At 34.5% G+C, this 16,359-nt stretch overlaps 1 protein-coding gene across 4 annotated transcripts in view; it reads right to left on the minus strand.

The window, feature by feature from the left end:
- Window positions 1-16,359, minus strand: part of HYCC2 (hyccin PI4KA lipid kinase complex subunit 2) — a 65,906-nt gene that overhangs the window by 4,458 nt on the left and 45,089 nt on the right. For 2 of the 4 annotated variants that reach the window (XM_069577973.1, XM_069577975.1), the window contains 5 exons: window positions 15,990-16,085; window positions 12,997-13,113; window positions 7,353-7,440; window positions 4,402-4,561; window positions 3,514-3,681 (listed from right to left, as the gene is read on the minus strand). In XM_069577973.1, the coding sequence (XP_069434074.1) occupies window positions 3,514-3,681; window positions 4,402-4,561; window positions 7,353-7,440; window positions 12,997-13,113; window positions 15,990-16,085 (629 nt within the window). The remainder of the gene's footprint in view (window positions 1-3,513; window positions 3,682-4,401; window positions 4,562-7,352; window positions 7,441-12,996; window positions 13,114-15,989; window positions 16,086-16,359) is intronic. The other 2 variants (XM_069577974.1, XM_069577976.1) reach the window with 1 other exon arrangement.

Raw genomic sequence — 16,359 nt, forward strand, 5'->3', positions numbered from 1 at the left:
AAGCTAATTGCTTCTAAATGGCTTTAAAATCTTTTAACATGGAACTAGTACATTTTCCAACTCTAAACTAAAAACTCTACATTGCTTCTAGTAACTTCAGTCATATTTTACCTTATGAACATGCCTACTCACTGGTTTCCATATTTTCTTGATCAATTAATGTGAAAATATTTGATTATCAGAGAACAAAGGTAAGAACCAACAGGATACTGAGGATGAATTTTTTACAATATAATAAATAATATAATAATTTTATATATTTATATAATATTTTAGATTTTAAATATTGAGATATATTATTTTGGGATCACAAAATACTTATAGTATTCCATTAAGTTTCATGCAGAAACTGCAGTTAACAAAAGAATTCTTATCTTGGGATTTTGTAAGAAAAGCAGCATGTATTCAGTTTGGGTTTCCAGAAAGCCCGATTCCTTTACTGAAAGTATGATCAACACTCTCTTAGAAAATAGAACATTTGCTTCTTTCAAAAACTGACAGAAGTTTGCTCCCTTTAAAATATGTTTACCAGATTGTAAGAAAGTTCAGTCTAAATCTACATTCAGATATCAATATTTTAGCTAAGGTAAACTGTTAGGACACAAATCCAAAAAAATATCACTTTGAGATACAAGTTACCTAAGTAAAATATACACAAAATACTTAAACACAATCTTTATTTAACATAGTACTTGGAAAAATATATTTTCTCATATGGATTAGTTATTTCTTTCCTTCAAAAGAAGAATGAAATAGGCTATCCTTAAAGCAAAAGGCATCTTCTTGTTATATCCAGCAGTTTAGTAATCTTTATTCATCATGCAAAGCCATATGAAAATGCAGCTGACACCACTTCTCTCAACCCCTTCCTCAAGAACAGTATATAGTGTACATCAAAATAAAAACTTTAAATTATATTTATATGACATCTAAGCAATTTATTTATAATTACTATGAAGAACTCCACAATGCTCAGGAAAAGATAGTTACTGGTTCAGAATTAATATCAGTAATATAAAACTAGAAGTGAACAGAAATATGTCATTGGCTATACATATGGTTAGGAAAAGAGACTGAGAGACTTAGTGCTAGCTTCTGAATTTTGCCACATGCAGATCTGATGCCCAAGCAATATGGCCATAAAAGAGATATGACAACGTAGAAACCACCATGCAAGAGAACCTACTGATATTTTATATACTAAGAAATGCTATTTCAGTATAGTGGAACACTGAATATACTTTAATCACAAGCATGGTCCTCAGTTTAGTAATAATTTTAAATACAGCTTTAAAAGTCATAAACGTTACTTAACAATAAGGATAAAGATAGGTGATGAATTCTCCCTTCAATTCCAACACGTAATGAATACAACTTTAACTGTAAATCTACTTAAAACCGTTAGAAAACATGTTTCCTTTTTTCTTTTGGTTGCACCACATGACTTGTGGGATTTTAGTTTTCTGACAGGGATTGAACCTGGGTCCTCAGCAGTTGAGAGAGCAGAGTCCTAACCACTGCAGATGCCAGGTGAAATTCCCTTCGTTTTCTTTTAGAAGGTCAATTATTGATGCTAAACCAAAAGCTCCAGCAGACTTCAGAATTACCAAAACTTTTCATTAGTTTTAATAATTTCCATATATCTGTCTAAAAAACCTCAAGGAATAAAAAGGCTATTATGTCTAATAACATTTTCCTTTCTAATTTTCTCCTTGGGTGATAATACTATTCATGATCCAAAGATGAGACAACCAAAAGGATTTTTAATGAATTTTCCTATTTATGTTGCTTTTCCTTAAAAATTAGCTTTTACTACTACTGATTTAAAGCTACAATTAAACTAGATTAAAAGGAAAAATAACTTGAGAAATTTCAAACACACTAATGGGACTCATTCCTTTTCTAAATGGCTATATCCCACCTTCACTGAAATTTTATCAGTAATAGGAGATATTAAAACAGGATGTTTTAATAGGACATTTTAAAGGGATTACTATTTTTTCCTCTTTCAAAGTGTATGACTTATGATTAATAGGAAGAAATGATTCTACCCAATCCCATACTTAAATTTCATCAATGTTAGTGAATACTGTACTACATTTAGCATGGATACTCCAATATTCTAACAATGGCAGTAGATCCACTTCAAGTGGCTCATTTAGTCACCAAGAAAGTGGAGAAACAGATGTTGACCAATTTAGGCCAACTCTGAATTTGACATCTATTCATATACTTATTTTTACGCCTTATACAAGATACAACTGACTCCCAGGGATAACATAAAGAGGTACAGAAAAAATGAAAAGGAAAGGCTGTATCTTTCACATGGTTCTCTTCATAGTACCAACTTCTTTGGGTCCCTAGATCATGCACATGCAACACTGTTAAGTCAGGTCACTCTGGGCAAATGGGCAAGGGAACAGAAGGTAGATTTAGGTTCTTACTGAGCATGCTCAAATTTTTAACGCACCAAAGAGCAAGAGATTTTCCTAAGTTGGAATAAATAGAAATATGTAACCTATTTTAAAACTACTTGCTATATTTCATAAATTAGTATACAAGTTCCACAGCAGCAATACATTAAATAATGAAAAAACTGTTAGGCTACAGTATCCTCTTTTATAAAACCGATTTCTATGGCATCACATGTTAAACAGCAAATAAATACTTTCCTATCAGAGAGAAGTGTTCTTTTATAGATAACAGTCGTGGCTGTGGTGGTGGTGGAGGGGTAAAAAAAAAATTCTCATTTGAGATACCCATATTGTATAAACAAGGATCTACTAGGATTTATGACTTCTAAATAATACACTTCACTTCTGTTTGGGAGCTATATAAGATAAGCGTTATTTACAATAAATGATAAAAATGTAGTGTACACCAGGAGAGTACATTTATAGAGGAAAGATGTCAGTAGTTCAGACCCAGGCAACTTGATTTGAAGATTATAAGAAGCCAATCAATACTGGTTTATTCTGTCAAAGAGATAAGAAGTTTTTGTTAATTGGCCACCCTGGGACTAGAGACAAATCAGCCAGCTCCATTTCAGTCCCATTTCTCAAAGATAATGTATTAAAGCTTTAAAACTCTCACCTATTTTCTGAATAATACATTATCAACTAAATGAAATTGATACACATTGAATAATAAGGCTCAGGTCCACTGGGTGCATTTTTCCCTTCCTGATGTTAGGATAAACATGCTCAGTAATGAAGAAATCCCAAGCATTTGCAGACCTTTTGGAGACAGGTCTCTCCCTTGTTAGTAGCCATGCCAAGCTGCTCTTTAATACACAGGGATGCAGACTCCAGGCCAGCACAAATGGTAACTAAAGATTGTACCTGACCTGGTGCTAGCATATAGGGGGGGTGCGCTTTGCAAGGAGAGTCTAATACACCCTGGGGTAGTGGAAACACACACTAGAATGGAAAGATGTTCTGCTTGGGGACAGAGAGCCAGGATCCTTCTCCAGCAACTGCCTCACTGACTTCTGCCTCCTCATCTCTGTCCTACCCTCTGTTGTGGCTGCTGCTGAGTTGGGCTCCGGTGAGCCGTGCTCAGGAGTCCTGTGCACCAGCACCTCCCCCTCTTGCACACGTTTGATCCCTAGGTCAGTGGAGCCGTGTTGGATCGGGGAGCCAGGAATACTCGAGTCAGCCTCGTTTGAGAAGTCAAAGCCATCTGGGATTCAACATATAAAATTTTAGTGCTTTTTTGCTGCTCTATTCTTTTCTGAGCATTTTGACCCAGGCAGATAAGAGAATGTATATATGGATATGACATAAACACAAACATTATTTATATAGTTACATGTGTGTGCACAGCATGCACACACATAAGGCAGCAGATGAACAATGTGAGGTTTGCAAATGAATAGGAGAAAAAAATAGAGATCATTAAAATGGCAATTAATCTCTCTTAGGCAAGACAGCTTGACTATTCAAGTAGCATATGCCTATGAAATACTGCTGGACTCAGCACTTACAAAACAAGGAAAAGAAAGATAAAAATCAGTTATTTTATGTATAGCTTGTATTATGGCCAGTTATATAATTTTCTCCCACACTGCTCATACAGGTACCTTTTTTCGGAAACAGGCTTAAAGAAATTTCTTTTCTATTGTTATTACTAGTTAAAAAAAATTAACTTGATCTTATTTTCTGTTTTAACATTCAGAGAGCAGTTTAAATGACATCTTTCTACTTTATAAAATATATATACATATTTATATTAAAATGAATTCGGGTATACAAACCACATTTCTAGTGCTATTTTTAACAACTAAACAATTTTACTTAACTACATAAAGTACTATAATAATATCATGTGTAAATATAGTCTGTAAAAACAGTGATAAATTTACTTTAACCCATTAGTGGGCTATAGGGATTTTATATTCACCTTCTCTCCTCCATCTATGGCGACGGATTGAAGCTGTTGTAATCGCAGTCCGAGAAATCCTCGGCACTGTTGGAGTGACTTCAACTTTAAGTACTTTCTGGCCTTCTTGTGAAGAATCAGGAGCATCAAACGGTAATGAGTTTTTCATGGCATTGGCAACCTAAAATGATAAGTCTATATGTACTTACATTCAATATACAATTTATGCTTACTGTACATTTCATGTTTCCATACTTTCTTGAATATGTATTTTAAAGTTGCTCTACAAAATAGAAAAATATAATGTGTCAGAAATCTTTATATTTCCACTGGTCTGTATTCTTTTAGGTAGGCTTCTAAGATGAGAATTCATTTAAAAATATGAGTCACACACCCTCATGAACTCTGAAGTTGCTAGCTTTCAAGGAGAAAATACATTCCAAAGAGTTTTAAACATTTGAACCCTGATACAAGAAAATTTGGAGTAAGTTTCTTTCTGATTCTTCAGATGATAAATAATAGGCAAAATTTAATTTACAATAAAAAAATTAGCTTTGTTTTCATGAGGAGACATCTTCTCTAAACACATCTGGCACTTTGTTCCACCAAGTTCTGCCCTCTGTGGAGGAAAGTGAGGTATCTGGCTGGAAAGTAATAGCCATTGGCTGCTCCATGTTTTCTGATTGAGTAGTGCTGACCTAGCAAAGATCTTGAGCTAGAGGACCATCTTTCTCCCTCACTCTCCACGTGGACAGAACAAGTGAAATGCAGCAAGCTGGATACCCCTGCCTGCTCTGCCAACTCAAACCTTCTCTCCCAACTCAAACCTTCTCTCCAGTGGGCTGTTTCAACATCTTGACTAAAGGGTAGGGAGTGAAGTCTTTCAATCTAACCTTAATCAGCAATAAAGATGGTACTTGTTTTTCTATCTACCAACTATTTTATCTATTTATCATCTGGCTCTATTTTTGAACAGAGAAAAGGAATGTCATTTACTGGGTCCCTTGGAGACCCATAGCAATAAAGGATTATTCTAGAACTACAGATTACAAATCTCTTTACCTACCTTGGAAATGCCACTTCTACTTAATTTATAAGACTTACAGGGATAAAATTATAAATTTAAAGAGTCTTGCAAATGCAAGGTGTTATTATCAAGATGTAATTTTTATCTTCTTGTCCACTTGTTTTTTGTTTTTGGTTACACTGTGCAGCTTGTGGGATCCTGGTTCCCCAAGCAGGGATGGAACTCTTGCCCTTGGCAGGGAGACAGCAGAGCCCTAACTAATACTGTCAGGGTATTCCCTATGCAATCTTTTTTTTTTTTTTTTTTTACAGTAAACTTTAGGGTAAAATTAGGGATGCTGACATGAGGAAAAAAGAAAATTCAAATATGAAAGAATTAATATAAATGTCACTTCAATAAATTTATATTTAGCTTAAACTATAAAAAAGACATGAAAAAATGACTCAAAAATTATACTCTTAAATTGCTGCAAGTAAAAATACATAAATAATTTAAAAAATACAACTCTAAAAATACTAGAAAAAGTTTAGAAAATACAGAAAATTGCAAAGAAATAAAAACTATCCACAGCTGAATCACCTAGACAACTATTAACATTTGTTATGTTTCCTTTGCCTTGTCTAGATTAAAAAAAAATAGCTGTATACTACTTTACCATTAACACAGCTAGCATGTTTCCTTAATATTAATTTTCAAATAAATAATTTCATCAAGTAAATAACTTAATGATTCTCTGCTGTAAAATAATGTTTAGAGTTCAGATTCCTTTGCACTTAAAACAAACCTTGATCTAGTGTTCACAATACATTAAAAAAAATTTTTAAGTAATTTCTTGGGAAATGTTGGTAAAGATGGGATAGTAGCTCAAAGAAAACAAATATACGTTACCAAAAGGATGTGCAGAGTTATGTCATATTATTACTGGTAACACAGAAAATGCCTTCCTCACCCTACTACTGGACGTTCAAATTTAGTTTTTGATTGATCATCTACCTTTTGGAGATACAGTTATTTTGTGGAAGAGTATGAAATTTTTATGTAAAACTAAATATTAACTTGCTTTTTTTGTCATGCCTGTTGATAACTAGCTCATATTAATTTTGGTTTTAAAAAACTGATGGTTTATGGACTTCCCTATAGGTCCAGTGGTTAAGACTTTGTGCTTCCACAGCAGAGGGTACAGATTTGATACCTGGTCAAGGAAATAAGATCCCACATGCCATACTGCATGGCCCAAAAATAAAAGAATGCCCCCTTTCCCCCTCCAAAACAAAACAAAAAACTGATGGTTTAGAATTTAGATGTTTATGTAGTTAAAAAAAAAAAATCATCAACCTTTTTTGGTGATGTGTTCAGTCACTTAAATATAGATAGCCTTTCCTTCTCCAGAAATTTGAGCAAATATTTATTTATAGCCTTTCTTCTTTCTTTTCTTAAAGGATTTCAAGACACTTAATTCTTTAATTTATTTGAACTTTATTTTGCTATGTTGTAAAATAAGAGGATAAAACAATTTTATTTCCTTTTCAACTGTTGGTATGGAATAAACCTGTTTTCCCCCTCAATGATTAGTACTGCCTCATACATTACATACTGAATTTTATACCAGCAGTACCCTTTTTCAGAAAAGGCAATGGCACCCTACTCCAGCACTCTTGCCTGGAAAATCCATGGACGGAGGAGCCTTGTGTGCTGCAGTCGGGTCGCTAAGAGTTGGACATGATTCAGTGACTTCACTTTCACTTTTCACTTTCATGCACTGGAGAAGGAAATGGCAACCCACTCCAGTGTTCTTGCCTGGAGAATCCCAGGGACGGGGGAGCCTGGTGGGCTGCCATCTATGGGGGTCGCACAGAGTCGGACACGACTGAAGCAACTTAGCAGCAGCAGCAGCATCCTTTTTAGGCACAGGAAAGTTTAACAAAAAGTAAATATAATAACTTACCAATAGTGGTTGAGAAAAGAGTTCTAGTTGAGCTCTATAGATGATATCATCAAGGACTTCCTGGCCAAGGTCCCATTGTCCATTATACCTATGGAGAACCAGATTACAGTCTCTAGCAAATATCTCTCATTTTCAATAACAATCATTTTTATTGCTCCAAGTCCTATTATTCTGGTTCTGTAACAAGATTTTTACATTAATATTTGCATCATGCATTTCTAAACTATCCCAATTTTGGCTACAAGAACAAAAAGAAAAATTTAAATATTAACATTTAAAATATTTCACAGATATCTCTTCAAAATAATTGGATTTTATCATGTGTTGATATTTTGGGTTATCTATTTGAATTCATGAAAATCTGGGTTATGAACTATGTGACAGTATTTAGACTTCAGTTTAATGGCTAGTTTTATTTTAAAAGTACTGAAAGGGCTATGAATAATTTTATGTCAACAAACTGGACAATCCAGAAAATGGATGAATTCCTAGAAACATACAATCTACCAAGACTGAATCATGAAGAAATAAAAATCTGAACACACCCATCACTGTACCCACAGGAAATTGAATCAGTTAATCAAAAACTTCCCAATAAGTAAAAGATGGTCCCAATAAGGACCAGATGGCTTCATGAGTGAATTCTACCAAACATTTAAAGAAATAATATCAATCCTTAAATTCTTCCATGAGTGAACACTTCCATAGTCATATCACGAGGTCAGCATCCCCCTCATACAAAAAACAAACAAGGACACTATAAGAAAAGAAAATTACAAGCCAATATACCTCTGAGAAACATAGCATAAATGCAAAAATCCACAGCAAAATATTAGCAATCTATATTCAACAACTGATCACATACCATGATCAAGTGGGATTTATCTTGGGATGCAAGGATGGTTCAACATCTATAATTTAATCAACAGTGATACACCATATTAACAAAATGAAAGGTAAGTCCTTCATCATAATAGCAGATGTAGAAGAAGCACTTGAGAAAATAAAAAATCCATTCATGATAAAAAAAACAACTCTCAAAAAAGTGGGTACAGAGTAGATGTACTACAGTGTAATAAAGACTGCATATGACCAGCTCATAGTCAACAACTACTCAACAGTGACAAATGATCAAGAACAAGATCTCTCTAATATCAAGAATAAGATAAGGATGCCCACTCTTGCCACTTTTATCCAACACAGTGCTGAAGTTCAAGCAAATAAAAAATAAAAGAAGTAAAATTGTCTCTGTTTGCAGAAGACATATAGACAGTTTACCCGTGAACAACATGAATTTGAACTGCATAAGATCATTTATATGTGAATTCTTTTCAATAAGAACCAACTACTGTAATTCACAATCTGTGGTTGATTGAAGCCATGGATATGGAGGGCTGACTATAAAGTTATACTCAGATTTTCAACTCTGCAACTGGCACCCAAACCCACTCATTGTTCAGAGTCAACCATAGAAAACTTTAAAGAATACACCAAAAAAACTGTTAGAATAAACAAATTTAGTAAAGTTGTAGGTACAAAAACAATATACAAGAATCTACTGCATTTCTATGCACTAACAACAAACTATCAGAAAGGGAAATTAAGAAAACCATCCCACTAAGTAAAGTCAAGTTGCTCAATCGCGTTCGACTCTTTGCAACCCCATGGACTATACAGTCCATGGAATTCTCCAGGCCAGAATACTAGAGTGGGTAGCCTATCCCTTCTCCAGTGGATCTTTCCAACCTAGGAACTGAACCAGGGTCTCCTGCATTACAAGTGGATTCTTTACCAATTGATTCTTTACCAACTATCAGGGAAGCTACTAGTAACAAACTATCAGAAAGAGAAATTAAGAAAACCATTCCATTAACAACTGCATAGAAAACACCTGGGAATAAATTTAACTAAGGAGGTGAAAGACCTGAACACAGTACACTTATGGTTTTCATATAAGACTTCAATGAAAGAAACTAAAGAACACACAAATAAACAGAAGGATATTCCATGCTCAAGGACTGAAAGAATTAAAATTGTTAAAATGTCCACACTACCCAAAGAAATCTACAAATTCAATATAATGCCTATCAAAGTTCAGTGACATTCTTCATAGAAACAGAACAATTTATATGGAATTTAGAATTTATATGGAACCAAGAAGGACAATGAATAGCCAAAGCAATCTTGAGAAAGAACAACAAACCTGGAGACAGGATACTTACTAACTGCAAACTGTATCAAAACGCTTTTAGTAATCAAAACAGTATGGTACTGACATAAAAACACATATAGATCAAAGGAACAGAATGGAGAGCTGAGAAATAAACATAAATGTATATGATCAATTAATTTAAATATGAGAATATAAAAAAGGTAAAAGGATAGTGTTTTCAATAAATGGTGCTGGGATAACTAGACAGCCACATGCAAAAGGAGGGAAACTGGACAACTCTCTTATCACATGTCAACTAAAAATGGATTAAAGACTTCAATGTAAGATCTGAAAACACAAAACTCCTAAAAGAAAACAAAAGCAATAAGCCCCTTATTGCTTGTAAGATGAATGCTGGACATTGGTCCCATCAATTATTTTTTGGATTTGACATCAAAAGCAGAGGCAACAAAGGCAAAAATAAACAAGTGGGACCACACTAAACTAAAAGCTTCTGCACAGCAAGGAAAACCATCAACAAAATGAAAAGGCACTTTTGGAACAGGAGAAGATATCTGCAAATCATTTATATATGACAAGGAGTTAATACAAAAAATATATAAACAACTCATACAGGTCAATACAAAAAACCAAGTAATCCAATTAAAAATAGGCAGATAATTGAACAGACTTTTTCCCAAAGAAGACACACAAATGGCCAACAGGTACATAAAAAAGGGCTCTAAGTCACTAATCACTAGGGAAATGCAAATTAGTATCATCTCACATCTGTGAGAATGGTTAGTATCAAAAAGACAAGAAATAACAAATGTTGACAAGGATGTGCAGAAAGGGGAACCCTGTACATTACTGGTAGAAATGTAAATTGGTGGAACAACTATGGAAAACAAAATGGAGATTCCTAAAAAAATTAAAAATAGAACTACCATATGATCCAGCAATTCCACTTCTATTATGCATTGGAAGGAAACTTAATCACTATCTCAAAAAGATATCTTGTATCCCCATGTTTACTGGAACATTACGTACAACAGCCAAGACATGGAAACAATCTAATTGTAAATTAACAGATAAAAGGATAAAAAAAATACGGCATATATGTATATGTAAGTATGTATAAGGATTGCCAGAAGAAATATCAACAACCTCAGATAAGCAGATGATACCACTTTAATGGCAGAAAGTGACGAGGAACTAAGTGCCTTTTGATGAAGGTGAAAGAGGAGAGTGAAAAGGCTGGCTTACAATTCAACATTAAAAAAATTAAGATCATGGTATCCAGTCCTATCACTTCATGGCAAATAGCTAGGGACAATGTGGAAACAATGTCAGATTTCATTTTCTTGGGCTCCAAAATCACTGTGGATGATGACTGCAGCCAAAAAATTAGAAGACGCTTTGCTCCTTGGAAGAATAGCTATGACAAATCTCGACAGTATATTAAAAAGCAGAGACATCACTTTGCTAACAAAGGTCTGTATAGTCAAAGTTATGGTTTTTCCAACAGTCATGTATGGATGTAAAGTTGGACCATAAAGAAAACTGAACACTGAAGAATTGACATTTTGAACTGTGGTGCCAGGGACAACTCTTCAGAGTCCCTTGGACAGCAAGAAGATAGAACCAGTCAATCCTAAAGGAAATCAACCCTGAATATTTATTGGAAGGACTGATTATGAAGCTGAAGCTCCAATACTCTGGCCATCTGATGCAAAGAGCTGACTCACTGGCAAAGACCCTGATGCTGGGAAAAATTGAGGACAAGAGTAGAAGGGGGTGACAGAGAATGAGATGGCTGGATGGCATCACTGACTCAATGGACATGAGTTTGAACAAACTCACGGAGATAGCTATCAATAGAGAAGCCTGACGTGCTGCATTTCATGGAATTGCAAAGAGTCGGACATGACTGAGCAACTGAAAAACAAATATGTGTTAGACAAACACACAGATAAGGTGTGTGTGTACATATAAGTGTATACATACTTATTATACACATACATATTATATATACAATTACATACACACAATAGAATGTTATTCATTTAAAAGAAGGAAGAAATCCTAGGACTTAAAGACTCCACACTTTCAATGCAGGGGGCTTGGATTTGATCCCTGGTTGGGGAACTCCTGCATGCTACATGATCCAAAAAAAAAAAAAAGGAAATCCTGCCATTTGTGACAACGTGGATGGATCTTGAGGGCATCATGCTAAGTGAAATAAGTCAGACAAAGACAAATGCTGTATAATCTCATGTACATGTGGAATCTAAAACAAAACAAAACAAAAAAAGAGTAACAACTCATAGATACATAAAGATTGGTGGTTGCCAGAGGCAGGCAAAAAGGGTACAAAAGGGTTGGTTCAAAAGGCACAAACTTCTAGTTATAAGATAAAATCCTGGGTATATGATGTACACCATGCTAACTATAGTTAACAATACAGCACTGAATATTAGAAAGTTGTTCAAAAAGTCTATAAGCAATAAATGCTGGAGAGGGTGTGGAGAAAAGGGAACCCTCTTACACTGTTGGTGGGAATGCAAACTAGTACAGCCACTATGGAGAACAGTGTGGAGATTCCTTAAAAAACTGGAAATAGAACTGCCTTTATGACCCAGCAATCCCACTGCTGAGCATACACACTGAGGAAACCAGAATTGAAAGAGACATGTGTACCCCAATGTTCATCGCAGCACTGTTTATAACAGCCAGGACATGGAAGCGACCTAGATGTCCATCAGCAGATGAATGGATAAGAAAGCTGTGGTACATGTGCACCATGGAGTATTACTCAGCCATTAAAAAGAATACATTTGAATCCATTCTAATGAGGTGGATGAAACTGGAGCCTATTATACAGAGTGAAGTAAGCCAGAAAGAAAAACACCAATACAATATACTAATGCATATATATGGAATTTAGAAAGATGGTAACGATAACCCTGTATGCGAGACAGCAAAAGAGACACAGATGTATAGAACAGTCTTTTGGACTCTGTGGGAGAGGGAGAGGGTGGGATGATTTGGGAGAATGGCATTGACACATGTATAATATCATATAAGAAACAAGCACCAGTCCAGGTTTGATGCAGGATACAGGATGCTCGGGGCTGGTGCACTGGGATGACCCAGAGGGATGGTTACAGGGAGGGAAGTAGGAGCGGGGTTCAGGATTGGGAACACGTGTACATTCGTGATGGATTCATGTTGATGTATGGCAAAACCAATACAATATTGTAATTAGCCTCCAATTAAATAGATTAAAAAAAAAGAAAGTTGTTGAGAGAGCAGATATAAAAAGTATAATTGATTTAAAACTACTAAAACAAATTCATATTAGAAAAATAAGATAATGGGTCCATCATGGAACAAAATATTCAATATTGTGAAACTAATAAGGAAAAAGGGAAATATTAAGTTTTCAAAGACTAGGAAGAATCCACACAATTTCACAGTACACCTACTTACATGGCATAATAAACTCCTGTGAGAAGCTGCACCATAAATTCGGGATCCACCACTATTCGACCACAGAGTTCCTTCCACTGTTTTTCGTGTTGCCGTGGAAACCCACTGACACAAACCCTAGGAAAATACATTACTTAAGTGTGATTTGCTGATTCATTAAATAAAACATTTTTGTGTTTATAAGTTCACATATTCAACACTTACTGAAATATTTTTTAAGTACTTGTTATGTGTCAGTCTCTATCATGGGCCTATGCATACAGTATAGGTAAAAAGATTTTAAAAAAAATCTATGCTCTCACAAAACACACATTCTAGTGGACTATAGCAATAAAAGCAATGAAAAAGTGAAAGCTCCTCAGTCGTGTCCGACTCTTTGCGACCCCACGGACTATAGCCCACCAGGCTCCTCTGTTCATGGAATTCTCCAGGCAAGAATACTTGAGTGGGTAGCCATTCTCTTCACCAGGGGATTTTCCCAACCCAGGGATTAAACCTGGGTCTCCTGAATTATAGGCAGATTATTTACTATCTCAGCCACCAGGCAAGACCTCAAAGCAACAACTTTTCTCAAATAGGTATCTCTCTCATAATCCTCCTTCTCCCTCTTCACAAAAGAAATGCATAACTTTCACACATCCCAAATTTTATCAGCATGGATTAGTGGATGATACAGAACTCTCAAAAAATTTAAAGTGTCATAAACTATCCTCTATTTTCCATCTCATTAAAATATGCTTCCAGAAAAGTTATATTTAATAATTAGCAGAGATGTTACATACCTCTACTATTTTAATAAATTAATTTATTAGAATAACTGCAATGGTGAGTTCAGAAGAAATTTTTTAATGTTTAGTGCGTTTTGGTCTCTGGAAATATTTTTATATTTTTAATTTACATATTTTCTTTGTGGCAGAGGTTTACAATTAGTTGACCAATAAAAGACCTTTAAGTATAACAGCACTATATTAGGATAAAATTTATGTGGATAACGTTCAATACATATTCAATTTTAAGGAGAAAGACTATTAAGGAAAGACTATTTTTCATTTATTTCATATATAGATGATGGTATCAATTAGATCACTGTGTATTTACATTATATACATTTAAAATAACAATTAACAATTATTTATTTTATTATATTAATATTTACATGCTGGAAATAATACAATTTACAACTATTTGAAAAAGAATAAAAAATTTAAATGTTAACTTAAAAGTGTATAAAGGCTATAAAGTTTTTCAAAATTCATTAAGGGATATGTGAGTAAAAGTTTGAGGACTACTAAATGCTATCATCATTTGTTATTAAGGAACTCTGTAAGATGCCATGTAAATGTTACCAATTAGAGATATAGCGAATTTGTTTAATTGAGCCAAAAATAGTCATCTATAAATAAATTTATCTGTAGATATGCAGTAAGTGCTTAAAGAACATTTAGGTTAGAATAGACACATGTATATGTATGGCTGAGTTCCTTCACTGTTCACCTAAAACTATCACATTGTTTGTTAATCAGCTATACCCCAATACAAAATTAAAAGTTTTAAAAAAACAAACAACATGTAGATTAGAGACAAGAATTTTGTTAGTCAGTAATCTTGTTATTATACACAAGTGGAAATAATAACACTTTAAAATAATCTACAAATCTATAAATCAAATTAACAGCTAATTTAGACTGGCCTACCTCCAATTAGCAAAAGTGAGTTTTGTTATAAATAGGACCTCAGTTTCTTTTCAGTAATACACCAGTATGAACCTGTGCAAAGCATTTGTAGTAGTGGTTGGGGGTGGGGCATGTGGGGCTGATCCTCATGATACCTTCCTGGTATTCACACCCTTGTGTCATCCCCTCCTCCTGAGCATGGGTGGAACCTGTGATTTGCTTGTAACATGGCAAAGGTGATATGATTTTCATGCATACATGTACATGATTATGTGATTATATAACCTAAGACTGTAGTGTATCATCTCTTGTTCCTCTGCTTTAAGAAGTGAACTGCCACGCTGTAGGCTGCCTAAGTTGGGAGGCTCACATGGCAAGGAACTGACACTGGCCTTCAGCAGACAGTCCATATGAAATTCAAGCCCTTAGTCCTACAACTATAGGAACTGAATTCTGCCAAGTTAAGTGTATAATTCCTCAAATGAACCTCAGGTAAGATGGCTACTCCAGCAGACATCTTAACTGCAGCTTGTAATACCCTAAGCAGAAGGCCCAGCTAAATGACACTTAGATTTCTGACCCACAGAAAACTGAAATAATAAATGTATGCTATTTTAAGCAACTAAATTCATGGCAATTTGTTATGAGGCAATGGAAAAACTAACATAGCATTTAACTTTCAGGGAGTAGAGAAGGCTCACCCTTTTTATTTGCGCTTCCTCAAATAAAAATCAACTGGGCAGGATAAATTGAGTGTTCCTTCTGTATTTAAGATTCCCCTCCTCTGTCTCCAAACCTATTTATATCAATTTTTTTTCAATAGTGGAAATAAAAATTTTAGCTCAGGTCTGTTCAAATTATTAGAAATTCTGGTTTGGTAAAGATTATAATATACAAATATAAATGAGACATACACATAATTGATGCTATTGCTAATCTTATCCAAAGAAGAGAGTTATTTGTGAGGTACAGTAAGGAAAAAGTTCACATTTCTTTACTTTCTCTATACAGAAGACTATTTATTCAAAACACTCAAAGTGGTTTATAAAAACTGGCATCCAAGCAGTGATCAAGTATACCAATAAACCACCTTGAACCTATATCATCTTGGCTTAGCTTGATGTTGAGCTACAAAATACTTCTTTAATACTGAAATACTTTCAAGAAATCATGACATATGAGGAATGATAGAAAATTCCTACAGGAAGATAAGTTTCCTGAGTTTTGTTTACTGCTATATCACCAGGGGTTAGAACGGTGCCTACCAGAGAGAATATGCTCAATAAAAATGTATGAAAGAATGATAAGTATTCTGCTTACCTGGAGCCCATTCGGCAAAGAGACTGGTAAGATGAAGCAGGCATATACACGATAGCAGAATTATAACATAACATGAGAAAACTCAGGACTTCAAACCTAGAAAAAACAAAACAAGGAGAAAAAAGATCACAAATAATTATTTCTACTTATAGACTGTAGTAAATGATTTCTTTGTTGGATGGTTATAACAACAATGCCTTAATATTGATTTTCATTATTTCTCAATCAGATCATTGTAATATCCTCAATAATTTCCCTATTTCCATTTGCCTTATTAAAGGTCATACCACTTGCTGCCATCTATATTTTCTTCCTCAAAAATCCCCCATCATGCTTGAATAGATGACTCCCCTATCTGCACTAATCTACT

The sequence above is a fragment of the Ovis canadensis genome, chromosome 2, assembly GCF_042477335.2.
Source record: "Ovis canadensis isolate MfBH-ARS-UI-01 breed Bighorn chromosome 2, ARS-UI_OviCan_v2, whole genome shotgun sequence".
NCBI classification, from domain to species: domain Eukaryota; kingdom Metazoa; phylum Chordata; class Mammalia; order Artiodactyla; family Bovidae; genus Ovis; species Ovis canadensis.